Raw genomic sequence first — 19,536 nt, forward strand, 5'->3', positions numbered from 1 at the left:
TTCTGGCAGTCCCTAGAATCGAGTAGCCCAACGGCGCGTGCTTCAGGTAGCGGATAGAAGCTAAGGGATACCCTGACATCTGGCAGATTGAATTATTTTGTTTTCGACATTCAACTAGACCCAGACCGATGCAGTATCCTATGGATATAGGTTTATTTGTTATGTATTTTGTACAACATATTATATTCAAAGATATTTTTTTCAAATTATTGAGACCACAGCAATGCAAATATTCAAAACTTGCCTAGTTGTTTTGAAGAATCATCAGTCCGTCAAATAAAGTGGATAAGTGCCCAACAATAAGCAACTATGTACTCTCTATTGGTGAATGTGAGTTGTAGAGTCGAGTAAGTGCTGAATTTTTTGATCTTCGAACTTCATGATTATTAGGTTTCCACTTCCGAACGGCAGAATGACATGTTAAGTCAGCAGGGCGAGGATCCATATGATCTTGGGCACGGTGATCGATTCATGAGGCACGGTGTGTATATAAAATGACCATCACACATTCCCGACGGTATCGTGATGACCGCCACAGCCTCCAATACCTACTAATTACTAAAAATGCTATATCTCAGCCTCCCGACCGAATTTTCACAATATTTATTCACGAAAACTTTTGTAATGAATAGTACTTTCCAATACATGCCTTTGGTTTAATAAAAAAAAAGATTTGCGTGGATTTTCTTCAGAGTTGACGAAAAAATTTAGTTTTAGCATTGTTTAATCATTGATCGTTTTGTTCTATCATTGATATAAGCACTTTTTGTGAAAAACTTTTAAATGGAATTTATTCTCCAAGGTCCACAGAAAAATAAAAAAAAATGTTTAAAAATTGATCGAACTTCGAAAAAATTACGAAAACCGCTTATATACGACAATTTTACTCATAAATGGCCATTTTACATAAATCGCATTTGTGGAACCTCTAGATGATTTTTTGGAAACTTGATTTGTTCTACAAAAGTGCTTAAAATATGCTTATCTTTCATTATAGGGTTAAGCACCATGACTTTTCGCACACGGATTTTTTTTTTTGGGACAGCTTAATACAGTATGTTTCATAAATCATGATATTTAGATTTGAACTGGAAAAAAATTATTCTGGATCCCTCGGTGGATTATTTCCGAATTAGTTTTAAATTAAAGGTAAAAGTTTCTTCCATCCAATAGTGAGCAATTCAGCGATGCTTATTTTTTGTCATAATATTGGAGACCATTCATAAATGACGTAGCATTAGATGGGGGAGGGGAGAGTTTTGTATTTTGTGATGATGTGTGACGACAGGGGGCATAGGGGGTCATGTCATGCTACGTAGCTTTTTTAAAGGGGAATAGGGGTTGACCTGATGTCATGACAATCTTACCCGTTTCATCTAACTAACATCGTTTTTGTTTTTTTTTTAATTTTTTAAGGGGACAACGAGGGGGTGAGGGTTACCGTCAAGCTACGTAATTATCAGGGGGTATATAGAATTTTGTGACGAAATGCTACGATGGGGGAGGGGAGTGTTAAAAATCACTCAAAAAATGCTACGTCATTTATGGATCATCCCTTGTCCTATTATACACACCATGAGGGGAGATCAATGGACTATCATCTATAAGAGATCACCAGACTTTGGGTGTTATCTCTTAAATCACTCGAATTGTCGCCCTGGCTCCTGACAGTGGTAATACTTTCACTAACGGATCAGATTCGCGGCGTGTATCTATGTATACATGTATATACATATCACCATATTATCTTTCTCCACAAACGGTGGTTACATAGGCATATTGTTCTATCAACAAAAAAGGCCCTGGGCTTCGATGGTGAGCCTGATGGGCGCGTACTCTTGCGTGGTGGATAAGAGTGGCAGATCCAAGCGAGTGCTGGTTCATTGATCTCTGAGTCTCATGACTAATAGACATTGGATCGAGTGTTTTGGGCGGGCGGTTGATATGGATGTTTCTTCTTTCAAATGGAGGAACATACTGGTTCAGCTGTTCGGGGACTCATTTGATCTTGGGCATAGTGATCGAGTCATTTGATTCGGATCAATGGACTGTCATCTATAAGAGAGGATCAGACTGAAGGTGGGCGTTTTTATCTCTTAAATCACTCTGTCGCTCTGGCTCGTGAAGAAGGCGAGTAACACTCGTCTATAACGAATCGGATTCGCTGTTTTCAGAAACAGAGATGACAATCTCTTATGGATGGAACCTTTTCTTAAGCATACTTCTCAGCCACTAGTTAATGCTCAACTAGAATCTCTATTTCACCCACTTTATAGATCAATTTACTCTGCTTTAACATTATCCATGCATACTAAAAACAATTTATATTTATGTTCTAACTTCTACTATCTTTGCTTGTCTCTACTACTCTTCCTTACCATAAATGAAAATCAAATCAACACTCAATAACAAAATAAACTCTCCATAACTTTATAATTTTAGTTTTAGCTCTGAGAAGAGATTATATTCCGTGGCTTTGGCGGTGAGCTTCAACTACAATTTTTATGCTAAGAGATTGGTAGTGCGAAGCTCCGTGAGCTTGTCGGTGAGCTTAGTCTACAGATTTTTATGCTTAGGAACCAGTAGATTGATGATCTAGGATTGCGGTAGAACCCGCTTTCTGATTAGCGGATTGATGCTAAAGGATATCCAGACATCTGGCCTGAATTCTTATTTACATATTCAAATAGTGCCAGAATGATGCAGTATCCTATGGGTGAAAGTATTAATATTAAAATTAGACTAGTTGGAAGTCCCTCCGTACTTCGCCTGAGTTTCGCGTGATCAGGAATATGTTAATAATATTTTAACGTTCCTAGTTGTTTTGAAGAACTTTCACCCACTTGGACCAAACCGACAATTAATGTGGATAATTTCCGAATATAAGCAAAGATAAACCCGGGCATTCAAAAACGGTAACAAAACAACATTTAAAGAGCTAACATAACATAACGTCTAGAGAAAATGTTACTTTTTGTATTTAACATTCATTGTATCAAAATATAAACAATCTTTTCTTCCCAATGTAGGTGGGTTAGTTACATTCTGAGGACCATGAAGCTTATTTAAAGCTGAGCAGGAATACCCAAACAGACATGAGTTTCAGGTAAACATCAAAATACCAGCACAAATCTCGAGGTAAGAAAATGGTATCCTAATAATCTATATTTCATCCTAAGGAGGAAAATTGAGTAAACACCAAAATTGCTCACTGGCGCGAATCCTAATGCTTTTATTGCCCTAGATAGATCAAGAAAAAGTCGGATACAATACTGACAATGTACTGACTTATGGACGGACATACTTATGTGGTTTTCGTTTGAGGGGGAACTGAGTCAGTTCCTAACCCCAACTGCTGTCAAAATGTATGAACTGACAGCAGTTGGGGTTAGAACCTGACTCAGTTTCAGATTCAAGCGAAATCGCCATTAATGATTTAACATTACGCTCAACAAACATTTCATACCCTTCCCTGCCCATCATCCCTTCTTCTCCTATGGAATGCATGTCGTCCGCATGGACCAGCTCAGTCATTACCCAAACTATCCACCTGACCCGTACCAGAACTGACTTAACTATAACAGTTTCGAAGAAAAAAAATATTAAAAATATCTTTGGTATTTTCAATACGACGCACTCAAAGCTGCTAGTGCTTGCCCCTCGTTCTGGACATTATTTTCATTCAAAGGTATCAAGTTTCGGCGATGACTATATTCTCGTTTTATTAAGTTTTGAACCATAAGTTTTAAAATCGTTATAATTATTTTTTTGAAAACTCGTAGCTGGTTAACGTCTTCGGCAAAGCTATTAACCAAGGTTCGAGCTATAGTTTTATAGAGCTTTTTATGTTATAGTGAGTGAAATAGCGATCTTTATTACCGTAAATGCAAAATAATAGATTTCCCCATATAAAATCCGATACAAATCTTGAACGCAACGCGCAAACCCGGGAAGCAACCGACCGCTCCCAAATTCTGCACATACATTTGGGACCACAAAAGGAACTCAAAAAGTGCTGTGCAGAAAAATATCATATGTCGAGCCAAACTACTGCCCAGTTAAACTCATTCCGGAGCCGGTTCGGAATCCTGAATGGTTTCTGTATGGATTCCAGCTTAAATGCGACCAGCGATTTCGACTTAATAGGTTTCGGAATTGGTTGTTAGCCTGAGCTTTCCATTCAGATTTCCGAATGAGTTGACCAGGTATAATAGGGCAATTATCCTAGCTGAGTCCAGAAGTGTTTGCGAGATCCTGCAATGCCATGGAAATCCTTTTTGGAATAGCGGCCGAAACAAAATTAATCAATTAATTAATGAGATCGATGATCAAGCTGTTCAAAAACAAAGACAATCAGACTTTAAAGGATTCACAACGGGATATGCACTGGTTTTATGAAAAACAGAAACGTGAAAGGACTACAGAGTAAAAGGAAAATCGTATTACAATATTATGAATGGACCCGGGAAAATGAGTTCCAAAGAGCTCTCATGGAAAATAAACTCAATTGAAGCAAAAATAACTAGGCCAAATTTAGTCGCCAAAAAAGACGTAGTGAGACAATTTATGTGATATGTGAGGTGTTGGAAGACTTAGAACACGTACTACATGTGTGACTACGATTGAACACTATTATTGGTTTTCCGGGAAATGGCATTCTGAGGCATGACGTACACCCAGAATAGGAAGGCTCGAGCAGTATAAAACATAATGACTACATAAAAAACGTTATACGCTGTATTTCTATAACAAAATACCATACGACACAGACCAACGAACATAACACTTAGAATATATATTGTATACATTCCCTAACTTTCAATATCTCGTATGCAACCTGCGCACTTTACAGTTTTGTGACCTCAAATGATTAAATACACTAAATTTGCTTCGACGTGATGATTCTGGCATACGTACAATTTTTTATAAATTATTTTTACCACTATTATTGCTAAGAGTAGTAGATGCGCTCATTCGCGTATTACACTTTTCTTGTGAACCATAAAAAATATAGTGATATGTCTGTTTGACTATGATAATAACATACTTGTATTTGAGAAAACATCGATATTGGTCAGAGGACACAGAACTAAATTCAATTCCTACAGATATTTAAATAATTTAAGTTATATACAATTAATATTTGTTGCACTGCCCCATCATTTGATTAAACCTGCTCGCATGTGGCTCTTCATATGCCGCTTCAGATGATCACTTCTGCCGAACGCAAATTCGCAAACCGTGCAGACATACGGTTTGACGCCTAGATGTACGATTTTGACATGGAGTCCCAAACTACCTGAAATCATTCAAAACATACAACATTATTTTATTGTTAGCTTGCCCCATGTACGAAAGATTTGCGGAGGAAATCAATCTGCAAGCATGGGAACATACCCATTTGGATTATCAAACAAATTTGCTCATCCTAAAAGTGTATGTTGTACAAAATGAAGAACGTGTGTACGCATTTGTCACATTAAAGGACACTTGCGCACACTTGTGTGAAATGTGCAATACGAAATGGGACTTACTTGTGTTACTAAATTGCCGGGCGCATATATCACACGAATAAGAACGTGGCTCGGAATGCATATTTTTGATGTGGGTCCTCAGCTCGTGTCCGGAAACTTTTTGAAGACCGCAATGAGGGCATGTGTGGTTTCTCACTCCCTCATGACGCATTGTGTGTTCTTTCAGTTTGGCAGACGTTGGAAATTTCTTCGAGCAGATTTTGCACACAAACGGCATCTCGGCGGGCGTATGAGTGTATTTGTGTGTCTTCAGTCCTCCTTTGGTGGTGTACTCTTTCCCACACATATCACAAATGAACGCTGTTCGAGAAGGCATCACGTAGTTGGGATTGTGAACTCGGTCTTTATGTCGGTTGAACCCTTGTCGGGTAGCAAACACCTGCCCACAACCCGGATGATCACACGGCAAAGATAACCGATTGGTGCTGTGTTTCTGCATATAGTGCCGCTTTACGTTATGTGCGGTGGGAAATGCTTTCCCGCAGAGTTCACACTCGTACGGTACAAGTCCATCGTGCATGCGCTTGTGGGCTTTGAATCTGAACAATACGAAAAACTTTTTATGGCACCGATCGCACGGATAAACAGTTCGACGCTCTTTGGGTTCTTTTTTCTCCAAGCTGCCCCACTTGGCACGTATTTTCTTAGGTTTCGTCTCTGTCTTCGACATTTTGGCTCCTTCGTCGTCACTAGATTTGAATTCATCATCATCATCATCATCATCATCATCGTTATCATAATATTCGGATTCATTATCATCACTTGATTCCAACGTTCTGTCATCGCTTTCAGGAGCTAAAACATTTTGTTCTGGTTCTCTCTCTTCCAAAAGTTCCTGTTTACATTCGACAGTGAGAATTTCCTGGGTAGTATCCTCTTCTGTTGTTTCACTTTTCTTCGTTTAAATAGGATTACAATTGCGAAAGAAAATATATCAAATATTAAGGAACTTTAAGGACCTAGGTACCTCGCAAGCAAAGAAACCCATCAATTTGAAAATGAAATTTGGCAATGTTCATTCCTTACATAATACGTATAATGCTCTTATAAGTAATATATGAAGTTTTTGATTTGTGCAATTTACTCCTGCAAAAATAATAAACCAACCTTCATGTTTACCCATGAGGGAAATGTTTGTTTACTATAGCCATTCAGCCTTGTTCTGTATTACGATTATAACGACGGAATGTATCAGTATTCTGAATATTTAACGACAACAAAATGAAATGGGGATCGAATTCGATCGAATCATTAGGAGAACACGGAACAAGTCCGACACCTTAAGCGTAATCATTTTTCTAAAATACAATAAAGCTCCTAAAATTGTATAGTCTGTGCATAATCCTTGTTTAGAGGGTTCGGGAATCAGTAGCGTCTGGCTCAAATGGCACGTTCCCCATGTTGATCGGAGATTTGTGCCTTGCCAAGAATCGTCTTTTCATCATTTTCCTGATAGGAAGGATTGGGGAAGTGGTAAGGTTAGGGGTAAGGAAAACAACGACACATAACAATTAAAACAGAGCATTCTGCACCCCCGGAGTGATGCTGAACGATATGCAGGTGCTACAACAGCAGGAATAAAACTTCCAACCCCCGGAGGGATTTAGAACCTCTACTCAAACAGTGAGCGGATATATCAACACCCTCGAGGGGATATTGAGATAACAGAACGACAACACCCCCGAAGAGATATTGTCATTCAAATACGGCTAAAAACTATAGCTCTTTACCACACTGGGTTAGGAACAAAAGCATATCCTTAAATTTCAGCTCTCTGTACATAGGTTTGCTCTATGTATGGAGAACCAAAAATTCGGATGCGCAATTGCATTAATACAGGGCAATTGCATATCAAATGATATGATGTTCCGTAATCGGAATCACAAAAGATCACATGAATAATACTCAGCGCGCTGAATAGTAGCCATGTGATAATTGAGTTTGCAATGTCCAGTCAGTGCCCTGACCAGAATACTGCAGTTGTGCTTGGAAAAATGCAACAAATTTCTTGACATTTTCGGACTCACATCCGGCAGAAAAGCCTTTGTTTGAACGCAAGTTTGCAAGCTACGCCAATGGTTGGCATGTTCGAATGCAGCCCAAGAGCGAATCTTGTGCTTTATTCAACTTATTGACAGTGGTAGAACTGGTTCTGGACCAACGAAATCAGTCGCAGCGCCAGCTCTAGCCAATTCGTCCGCCCATTCATTTCCAGTAATACCGGAATGACCGGGTACCCATAGAAGATAGATAGCATTTGAAATGCTAAGTTCATCGATTTGAGTTCGACATGCGATTACTAATTTCGATCTCGAATCTGCCGAACTAAGTGCTTTCAGGGCAGCCTGACTGTCAGAGCAAAAATAGTTTCTTTTACCGCAAATTCCCTGTTGAAGTGCGGATTGTACGCCACACAGAATCGCAAAGATTTCTGCTTGGAATACGGTACAGTATCTACCAAGCGAATGAGATTGGTTTAATCTCATCTCATGACAATAGACACCAGCACCGGCTCGGCCCTCCAACAAAGAACCGTCCGTATAACAAACTACGTATTCTTCAAGTTGTCGCTCCATCCAGCCAGACAGACATTCCTCACGAAGAGGAATTCTCACAGTGAAAGTTTTAGTAGGAAAACTACATGTGAGTGTAAGGTCACTGGGAGCAAGTGTATATTCATCCCAAGTAACCATTTGGGGCCACAGTCTTGTGTGGCTAGTTACACGATCTATTGGGTTACTGTTCCAGAGCCCAGTAACCTTAAGACGGTATGCACAAGAAAGTGCTTCTTTCAGAAACACATGTAGTGGTTTTATGTTCAAGAGTGCCTCGAGAGCAGCAGTAGGTGTTGTCGAGAACGCACCAGTCATCGCCATCAAGACCATCCTCTGAAGAAAGTTTAACTTTGATTGGATTGTCGTGACTCCTCCCTTCTGCCACCAAACAAGGCACCCGTATGGCAGTATTGGTCTAACAATTGTTGTGTAGATCCACTGAATGTACTTGGGTTTGAGTCCCCAGGATTTGCCGAAAGCCCGTCTACATTGGCCAAAGACCATGCAAGCTTTCTTGATCCTGAAATCGATGTGAGCTGTCCAATTAAGTTTTGAGTCGAGAATTACTCCAACGTACTTAACTGGATCTTCGACAATTATTTTAGAGTCAAAAAACTGCAATGGACGAGCTCCGGTTGTAATCCTTCGTTGCGTGAAAAGCACCATTGAGGTTTTATTTGGATTAACTGATAGTCCAACATGAAGGCACCACCGCTCAACAACACATAAGGCTTGTTGCATCAAATCAAAAAGTGTGTTAATGCAAATCCCGGTGATCATTATATGATAATCATCGGCGAAACCATACGTCGGAAACCCAAGCTCATTTAGTTTTCTCAACAAGCTATCGGCGACAAGGTTCCATAGAAGTGGTGAAAGCACACCACCTTGAGGACATCCGCAGACACTCAGTTTCCTCATCTCTACTTGTCTTAACGATGAGCACAGATGTCGGTTGCTAAGCATTGCGTGTATCCAGTTCGTGATATATGAAGGTACTCCATGATCTCGTGCTGCTTCCAAAATGGATTCGAAAGACATGTTGTCAAAAGCACCTTCAATATCGAGAAAAACTCCTAAACTTGATTGCTTTTGTGAAAAAGCTTTTTCAATGTTGTAGACAACATTGTGTAACAGGGTGGTAGTAGACTTCCCCCGCTGATATCCATGTTGCATTGCATGCAGCGGGTGCTCGCCCAAGCTACCATCCCGAATGTAGTGGTCGATTAAACGTTCCACTGATTTGAGAAGGAAGGAGGTCAGACTGATCGGTCTAAAGCTCTTTGCCTCCTCATAAGTGACGCGGCCACCTTTGGAAATGAATTTGACAGTTATTTCCATAACTGACATACTTCAACCCGCCGGATGCCACGCGGCCTCTAGGCTGGTTTTGTCCGGAGAAAGATAATAGAGTTATCAACCTCCTAGTGGACCACAGCCAGTTACTGGGGAGTTCGCCCGGCTCTTCCCAGGCTCCGTTCGCCATTGAGAATATTTTAAACCCCCTCAACAATTTTACCCATAGCACGGGTCGCATGACACTATGGAATTGGGGTTCCCTGTTTGGTGTTACCACCGGAACAGGTAGCCCGTAGTGTAATTCTTAGCCGGTTGAAACAACCACTAGCGACACTACACGGCTTATCTAGGCTGTTCGGAGAAAGAAGCTGACATTGATGGACAGCTCCCATAGATGGCCGAACAGCCGGCAACGACGGAATGTATCAGTATTCTGAATATTTAACGACAACAAAATGAAATGGGGATCGAATTCGATCGAATCATTAGGAGAACACGGAACAAGTCCGACACCTTAAGCGTAATCATTTTTCTAAAATACAATAAAGCTCCTAAAATTGTATAGTCTGTGCATAATCCTTGTTTAGAAGGTTAATAATAATATAATAAGATATAATATTTTCAGCTTTTCAAAAAATTGGTGTCATTAAAAATTATTGGTTGCCTTAAAGTGGAGGACAGTTACATTTTAAAAACGCTGCGGGCAAGGCCTTTCAAACTTTTTGTTCAATTTTTCCATTAACCCTTTCATGCCCAACTTTTTTCTAGTGCATGTAAGGTTTCAAAACTATTTTTCCTTGAAAACGGTGGGGACAAGAAACACAAAAAGCCTTTTTTCATAAAGATAGGTGCTTCCCTCGCAGTGCGAGAAGGTACTCAATTTTTACTTTCCAATGCTCAATACACTGAAGTTTTTTTATGCGGGGGATATGGACCGCATAAAAAAATCTGCATAAAAAACCGCATAACTTTGAAAACCCGCATAAAAAACCGCATAACTTTGAAAATCCGCATAAAAAAACCGCATAATTTCGAAAATCCGCATAAAATAAAACCGTATTAATTTGATAATCCGCATAAAAAAACTGCATAATTTTGAAAATCCGCATAAAAAACACATAAGGTGTGAAATATTTTTCAATATTAAGAGCCATAGTACTCAAGGAAGAGCAAGGATTTGAAGTAAGAAAGTTTAGAGAAAAACGTGGAGTAGGGTCATATGAGCAAGTTTAGAGTTTCCCGGCTGCTTAACTCTTTTTTCTTCTGCAATGCAGGAGTCACGATCTCTTGGCATTAAATGCGAATCACCTGAGTCTGTCTGAGTCTTCCACTGCCGGGGAACTCTTCGTCGGAGTAGAAAAGATCCACCGTCAGGAGCTATTCCGAGTAGTCCGTAGCGAATCGCCGGCTTGAATCATCGGGGCGCCAGTGAACCGGACGCAATCCTCCACCGGGAATCGCTGGACTGACTTCGGCATTCTACCGAACTGCATCTAAGGAAGAATAACGGGGAACTCTCCGCCGTGGTAGGTTAGCTCAACCGTCGGGAACTACGCCGAGTAGCACCGAACGCGACAGACCCTGGTCGTTGGGGCACCAGTGAACGGGAAGCCATCCTCCAACCGGAATCGCCAGATCGACCGCGGCATTTAACTGGTCAACGTAGAGAGGAAGGCATGTAGAATATCATGCCATGCAGGACCCCTCAAAGTAGTCATTTCAAATGGAATCCGGGAGATCAGGCAAATGTCGAACTTCTTGGTGGAGTTTAGAGGAATAGGGTTCAGAGTTATCTTCTCTGTTCAGAGTCCCTCACTCTGGCACACGATGGACGAAATCGGTAGTATAGTAACTACTGAACGTGTGCCGGGTCGGCATAAAAAGCTTTATCACCAAGTAAAAAAATACACGCTCAGAGATTTTTTTCCGATCTCGCCGAACTGAGTCGAATGGTATAAGAGATTCGGCTCTGCGGGCCTCGGTTAAAAAGTCGAAATTCCGACCGATTGCATCAGTTTTATTATGAGAAAGGTAAAAAGGTATTCAGTCATCTTCTATTTTTATTTTCACTGCATCAAGAATGCTTCTCATATTCTTAACCCAAAGACTAGTAATTTATAACCTAAAATAAAAATATGAACAATTTATGTCTTTTGTTTAAGCATGTGCATTCACGATAAAAGTCGCTTCAGGTGATGGCCTAGAAATTAAAAGGAAACTGCATAAATATATAAATTACTAGTCCTTGGTTTAGGGATATGAGAAGCATTCTTGATGCAGTGAAAATAAAAATAGAAAATGACTGAATACCTTTTTACCTTTCTCATAATAAAACTTATGCAATCGGTCGGAATTTCGACTTTTTAACCGAAGCCCGCAGAGCCGAATTTCTTGTACCATTCGACTCAGTTGGGCGAGATCGGAAAAAAGTCTCTGAGCGTCATAACTTTGAAAATTCGCATAAAAAACCGCATAACTTTGAAAATCCGCATTAAAAAAAACACATAACTTTGAAAATCCGCATAAAAAAATCACATAACTTAGAAAATCCGCATAACTTTGAAAATCCGCATAAAAAAGTTGCATAAAAAACCGCATAAAAAAGACTTCAGTGTACAATTCTCCTAGAATATTTACAATAGTTCACTTGTGTGAAAAAAGACAGCCTAAATTGATAAGTTTTATCAGTTTTCAATAATATGGCAATATAACGAAGATATATGAAAAATTCATTTTTCGTCGTCAACGTAAACTGTTCCTGGCAGCACTGCTCCATAGGAATTCAATCAGACTAATTGCAATAGCTTCAGTTCTAGAGCTGATCCTTGTAACTGTTAGTACTCAAATGAAAGGCAATATACACATTTATTAGCCTTACTTGATTTTGTGAGCACATCTTGCCTCATTTAAAAGTTATAGCTGTTTAAAAACGTTATTGTCCGCAAACAACATGGGCATGAATGCGTTAAACATGTATTGTGTGTGTGATAAAGTGTAATTATGTGTTAGTGTAAGTCAAAAGTTTGGAATCGCTTTAATAAGTATTGCAACACCCATACTGAATATTGGAACACCACAAAAAGTTTAGCATTCCCCCTGCCCTTTTGCTCCTTAAGGGGAATGGGCGCGTTGTGTCAGGTTGGTCGAGGCATAATTCGATTGTGAGTCAGTGAATGCATGACGCGCAAAAGTGCCTGAGCCGATCGCAATCACTGTCATGGATCAATCGAAGATTTGAAATGGAAACATGTACGTTATTAAAATCAGTTTAGTTTACATAATCCTAATTTACCAACTACTTTGGGTCACTAAACTATAACATATATAATATAATAAAAGCAGTGCTTATATCACAAAATATGACTAACCATGTTCCTGTTTCATATCCGTTGAACCATCCTGAGTGGCCAAAATATATTTATTTATTCTTAACACTCATATTGTTCCTCTCTGTATCATTTTAGTTATTTTTTTCCTTTGGAAAAGAGGACAAGTCCATCTTAAATTTGCAAAAGGGCGAATAAGATTTGTAAACAAACTTTTATGTTGATGGTTTCTCTTAATTTACTATAATTTCAAAGCAGAAAACAATTGAAATTACTTCTACGAAGGGTAAAAATTTACATTAACGCATATTTTTCATGAAATTCCACTCTGCTGCAGACTAATGAGCGAAACAAGTTTGTTTACAAAAAACACTTTCGCCCTTTTGACGAATTAATATTGAAGTAATCAGAGGGGAAGAAAACTGCAACAGATTACATAATCACATTCTAGGATTATTGATGATGTGCGAAGAACCAACAATGCATGGGATTATCTAGAGTGAACAAAATATTATTATATTCAGTATATCGCTGATCGAATATCTACAACCATGCGCATACATAATACTGACACCTCAAGCAATATTCGATTCAACAAAGCTGAGAAATAAGTTTCCAAATGTGTACTGCTGATGTCATACAATTCAGCGCATTCACCGGAAGGTTAAGTAAGGAAGATCTTTTGAGTAAGTGAATTTTAAATATCATTTCTAGAGCGTTTTTTCATTACATCATATCTAACAGAAACGTCAAACGGAGAAAATCGCGTGCAAAAATTCCTTGCAACTTTCAAATTTGTTTAACAATTAAAGCACACAGATGGCTATTAATTCTACTATCACCTCTGCATTTACTCATTGCAGGATCGTATAAGCATATTACATGTTTTTCGCGAAGATAATAGAGAGATAATTGATAACTATTATTTTATTACATTTTGCCGATCACTTTTGCTATTATGCTCTTTTACATATGTGGTCTTGGCAACTCCGTGTGTAGATGGTACATTTTACTGTTACGTTTAAAGAGACGGGTTTGTAGTTGTGATATATTTCATGTGCTGTATTGCAACCGAGAGTGTAGATATGAGGTTTGGCATTGGAAAAACATACTAACTACAGTCGACTTGGAGAAACATCACAACGCAAAACATCACATCTACAAAATATTAGCAAAGCTTTGGTATATTATATGTGACATTTTGACTTAAGATTAAATTAACATATAAAGAGTTATCATTTTTCTCTATTATTTGTGGACGATAAAGAGCCTATGGTTAGCTTTTATTTGGCATAATAAACTCAGTTTGTTTACATTTGTTAGATATTACGTTTTGAATAAACGGTATAGATTTATGATCATTACATTACACATATGTATATATTTCAATACACTAAATACGCGTCGATTTCTTCCTTCCGGAAAGGAATCGAAAGTTTTATTGTAATGATGAAATCCAATTGGTACAAACATTACATTAAGGCGGGGCTGGTTGATGGAACGATGACCTCGGAACATGTCTGGCACTGCACTCGAAATGGGTCATCGGAAAGTCAATTGAGCTAACACCTACCTAAATCCATGAACCAAGTTATTTGCATGAATATATTTAAATACATGCAAACATGTTTTTTTCTGTAAATCACTACCAGCTAGCGGGAGAGGATGGTTAACACACACACACATATGGGAATGTCATATGTAACCGGACTAGTAGTCTTCGACAAAGTTGAAAACAATTAAATTATCTTTCTTATTTTCACTTACAGTGATAATACGATGCATGTAGTGCCACCTAGCGGCGAAAATGCTAGCTAGCGGGTTTTCTCCATGTAAATTGTCGAATTGTGTTGGTACAAGTACTCCTGGTGGGACTAGGAATCGACTCAGGGGTGGGCCGATAGGGGTCATTTTTTTCTTGTCACTCTAGTGTCGAACTTACCACCAGTTCTCTTACTTTCGATGACACAATGTTTTTGTTAGGTCCCATAAAAAATTGACATTCCTAATAATTTTTAATTTATTTATTTGCGAAATTATGCACTCGACCGACGAAATCTGGTGTTTTCAGGATCGACCTACTATTTTAATGACTAAATTGAATAACGTCGGGGGAAGATTTTTGTCACCATATTAATCAATAGATTTTATACGATTGAATCTGGTACCCGACTTAACCGACTGAAAAATCGGTTGGAAACATTTTGTTGCATCGGAACAAGACTTTTATCTTAAATACGTTTATTTAGGCCCTGGAACAAGACTTAATAGTCATATTGATAAACAGGCGAAATCGACTGTCGTATTGTTGACAAACACTAAAGTCAAATGTTATGTCTCAAATACAATTTTTATTTGCTTGGTATATATTTCCAATAAATTGATAGTGAAAATGGTAAAAAATTACAGTCACACAATTTTAATAGGAAGAAGTGATTGTATACCCTACTAGCGCTCGGATTGAGTTGGCCAAGTCTGATTAATGTTTCTGTTATTTGTACTATCTATCTATTATAAAAGTCAAAATTTGTATGTACATGATTTATAGACTCCAAACGGCTAAACCGATTTCCGTAAAAATTTATACACAGTAGGCATTTTGTCGCTGTTGTGCTATCTTATGACAAGCGCCATTTAGCACATTTCGAGAAAAAACGATTTTTAAAGTTTTAGACTGAATATCTTGAAACTTATAAATGATATAAACAATTCAAAGAAGACAACTGATGCTTCTATCTATTCTGTATTTTTCTCTGAAATATTACGAAGATCGGATGACTATGTTGTATTTACTAAAAATGTAAACAAAAGTCGCAGTCACACGTGTCATAAGTGTGTATTGATGACAAAATTTGTATAGCTTGTCATAATCGTGCATAAGAAATTTTACATAGAAAAAAGTATCAATTTGTAACTTTTATTTATATATTTGGCCTATAAACAATCGGTGAGATGCATTTTGAAGGAAATAAGTCAGGAAATCTAAAAAACAGTTATTTTTGGTTACAGTGTTGCTAAATGTGCTATATTTCCAGTTTAAAACTAAAATTGCATTTTTCTCGCAATTAGGGTTGCCACCCCTCCGGGTTTGACCCGGAGACTCCGGTTTTCGGGAGAGATCTCCGGGTTTGGTGGGAAGAAGCATAATTTCAACTGTTTTGAAATTAATTGATTCTTTGCAAAATATTGAAAAAATCTAAGTTTACTATTAGTCTGGTTTAGATTTATTTTACCCGACTAACCCTTCGTTTCAATGTGGCGAAGATGAGTTCAGTTGCTGATCTCGTTTGCATACCAATGAAAATAAAAAAAACATCAAATTTACTACAATTTAAGAAAAGTAATATTTCGCAATATGCTACAATTGAAATTTCGCATCCCACTACGTCGCTCAAAATGGTGTTCAAAGTTATTGAGCTGTAAGTTTACCATATCATTTCACTGTTGGTGTTGCTTATCGGCAGCTGCACTTAGATATGTCGGATTTGTTCTAATCCAACTTGCTAGGTCAACATCAAACGAATTTTTCCAATGTTGTTGCTACTACTGCAGCTACCCTTAACTGTTGACCAGGGATGTGAGTTTTGCCTCTTTGTTAGGACCTCTGGTGATGAATAACTGACACCACATGTGATGCCACCCTGCCTCCTTTGCTCTTCTTTTCTTGTTAGTTGTGGAGGAGAGCAATGCACGTTCGATTTATCCACCACAGCGAGGCTAGCTGATGCTTTTGTATTTTTGGCACTTAGCCGGGGAAGTAAAATACTACACCTAACTAAACCGACAAAACCGTTCTCAAATGTGCAAAATTGACAGCTTTTTTAACGCCATGAAAGAGTGGTGCGCAGTAATCTTGGCAAAAACATAAGACACTACGGTGATTGTGAGATAATTTTGGTAATGAAACAATATAGATTTGTCTCTTTTCGGTAAATTAATAATAACAATCGATTAAAGTGCTCTAAAATATCATTTCTTTGATTATAATTTGTCTAGTTTCACTCATAATCTACCATCTCCCAGATCAGTGAAAATCTCCGGATCAAAGGCACTCCAGAGGTGGCAACCCTACTCGCAATTCGTCCATTTTTGTTTTGAAAATTATGCCATTGTGTTCCTCAGATAGTTTTACACATAAAAACATCTTATGCATCACGATAATTTGGGCCAATCCCCAGTCATTTGAAGCAGAAAATTGAAAATTTTTCAGCACGTTTCTCGCTATATCTCAGTAACCAAGCAGAATGTCAAAACTCTGAAAACATCATTTTGTAGAGATTTTTTAGACAACTAATGTGGCATATCTAACTCAGTTTACCCTAAAATGGCGTTTGTCATAAGGTAGCACAACAGCGACGATTTGTTATGGAGCGTGTTTGTGTGTCATTGGTTGGTGATTATCTGCCCGCTAGATGGCGCTACGGAACAAATTGTGTTTTCCTCCTATTTCGTTGAAAATCGCAGTAACGCGCATGGGTATTAGCTAGTTCCCAATAAATATGCAATTGCAGACCTATCAAATCAATCAGACCGTTGCCTGTACGATTGAAAAAAGGAAGTAAAAATTTCTAGTTTGCATTTCAAGAGCAAAAGGAAGATCCGGAATTGGAATTAGGCAATCCATTAGACGTTTGTTTGACAATTCAGCTGTGGGTTCTGCCAACAAGTCTACTCCTGCGAACAGAAAAACTCGTCCAACAAACAACTTTGTTAGTCCGATACGTTTGATGTTGGATCCAATCAACGATATTGTCGGATGTCGCACCCCTCGGAGTAACGTCAGAATAAGTAAACAAGAAATAATCAGCTGATCAGAAACGTCTCATGGATTGCCCAATTATCAAGTCATGCCAAGTTCCAAGCGTAAGTCCTTTAAAAAAATTTTACATTTAGGTACTTAATAAAATAATATAAACTTCATACATTTTTCTGCGTAAACTTGTCTTCTACTTATTTTGAGAAATTTCCAGTGAAGGTTGGGTTTGAACAATTTTAAACTATCGACAGATCCATTTATTTATTCGTTTTCAACCAACTAATTTCGACAAATTTCGTCTAGTGTTGCGTCGACCGACTTTCATGTTAAACTCCATAAGTGTCAGTGCAACAATTTATAAATTCGTCGATTTCAAAGTCGGGAGCCAACCAAAACCGATTTAATCGGTGGGAAAATCGGAAGGATTTTTTATGGGGCGGTTCATAAAAAATATCTTGATAATCTCATCAAAATCAAATATTCTATCCCGATTTTCCCTTTTTTTAAGCATTTTTTGAATAGGTTTCAATTAGGGCAAAACTTAAACCTATTCTGCAACGACAGCAGGCTAGCACTTACTATGTTGTACAGCAGCCAATGAACCCGCAGACAAACTTTGCGAAATCTATCAAACTCTTTCAATTTCTCAGCGCAACAGAGGCATATTTTTGTAAGACCAGGCGCTTCATAGTCACCGAGCTAAAAAAAAATGATATAGTAATTATGTGAATATTTCATTATATTGTTTTATGTACCTGTACCGCTGTAAGATTGAAGTATATTTCTACGTAATTTTCCATATTTTCGCAATGCTCTTGTTCGAGCAATTTTATACCACATGCTCGACAAGTCAACATTTTTACGTGTTGAATCGGATATTTTTTAACTTGCAAAATTTAGAAATTTATCGGTATTGCTATGTTTACAAAATAACCAACTGCAACATAAAGTTATGTCAAAATAACACGGTAAAAAATTGTCACGTGTAATTCAAATGATTTTGCACTTGTATCAGTTTATCAGGTTTATCATGCATCACTAACAATTGAAGTAATTTAGCATTGATTTTCTAAGGACTCATAACTCGTATCAAAATGACCTGGTCTTTGAAAGCTGACAGAGAAAGAATGACCGAAACGGTGAGTATGAAGAAACGGTGAACCTTTTTATTGGAAACACTGAGAAAAGATATGTCCTCAAGCAGAAACACAGGAGTTTACCCCAATTTAGATTCTGCATTATTTTGCCACATTAAGATTTCTGACAGCTCATTTACAACCACAGATGCAAACTCAAGTCAAAGGAAATTGGTTTGTTTTCATCAGGAAATACCTAACCTCAATCGATTTTTGCACGGCAAAATATTTTGTTTTCATCACGAAATAATTCAGCGCCTTTTCTTTTTCAACGGGAATAGAAAGGTCAATTGGCGTGTAAGCCACAAACAGTTTCGGTTCAATTTGGTCCTCGTTAGTAAAAAAGAACTTCTGTGCTAACCGGGACATCAGTCTCGATCAGTCGTTTACCCTACGTAATGCGTAAATGCGTAAATTTTTTTGGATCTAGTGTCTAGCTGGCGGCCCAGTCAGCTGTTAGCTACTGACGAGGAGAATCCGAAACAACCAAACCTATGACTTACAAACACATATTCGGAAATAGGAGCAAAAATGAAAAACTTGCATTTCCAAAGTAATGTACAGAACGTGAGTATTATATATTGTACTTGTGCTTGATTTATTATGTAATTATTTGTTATCAGGTAACATATTTATAATGGGATATACCGTAAGGAATGCGTATATAGTTGAATGCAAGATCTATCAGAAGCAATGTGCAACACATTTCAAATGGATTGATCTATTCCAATAGATTGTCACATCGCATTGAAATGTTGGGCAAATAGTGCGAATTTCGCACTAGTACCCACAAGTACAATATATAATACTGCAAATAACTTTCCATCAACCCGGTCAGCGTGGCAAGCAGAAAGGTAGCAAAAGTTGAGCAAAGCGAAATTGATGCTGGCAGAGTTTCTGTGAGCATTTTGCGCGTTTTGTGCAAGAATT

At 38.1% G+C, this 19,536-nt stretch overlaps 1 protein-coding gene across 4 annotated transcripts in view; it reads right to left on the reverse strand.

The window, feature by feature from the left end:
• Positions 1 to 4,715: 4,715 nt before the first annotated feature.
• The window catches only part of LOC131691610 (gastrula zinc finger protein XlCGF46.1-like), a 34,675-nt gene continuing 19,854 nt past the window's right edge, over positions 4,716 to 19,536 (reverse strand). Inside the window, exons 1-4 of one of the 4 annotated variants that reach the window (XM_058978143.1) lie at positions 18,232 to 18,419; positions 18,050 to 18,169; positions 5,535 to 6,429; positions 4,716 to 5,299 (exon numbers count right to left, since the gene is read on the reverse strand). In XM_058978143.1, the coding sequence (XP_058834126.1) occupies positions 5,160 to 5,299; positions 5,535 to 6,429; positions 18,050 to 18,169; positions 18,232 to 18,327 (1,251 nt within the window). In that variant the 5' untranslated portion in view covers positions 18,328 to 18,419 and the 3' untranslated portion in view covers positions 4,716 to 5,159. Of the gene's footprint in view, positions 5,300 to 5,534; positions 6,430 to 12,756; positions 17,510 to 18,049; positions 18,170 to 18,225; positions 18,420 to 19,536 lie in introns of those variants that run through there. The other 3 variants (XM_058978141.1, XM_058978145.1, XM_058978144.1) reach the window with 3 other exon arrangements.

This window comes from Topomyia yanbarensis, chromosome 3 (assembly GCF_030247195.1).
Source record: "Topomyia yanbarensis strain Yona2022 chromosome 3, ASM3024719v1, whole genome shotgun sequence".
Lineage (NCBI taxonomy): Eukaryota > Metazoa > Arthropoda > Insecta > Diptera > Culicidae > Topomyia > Topomyia yanbarensis.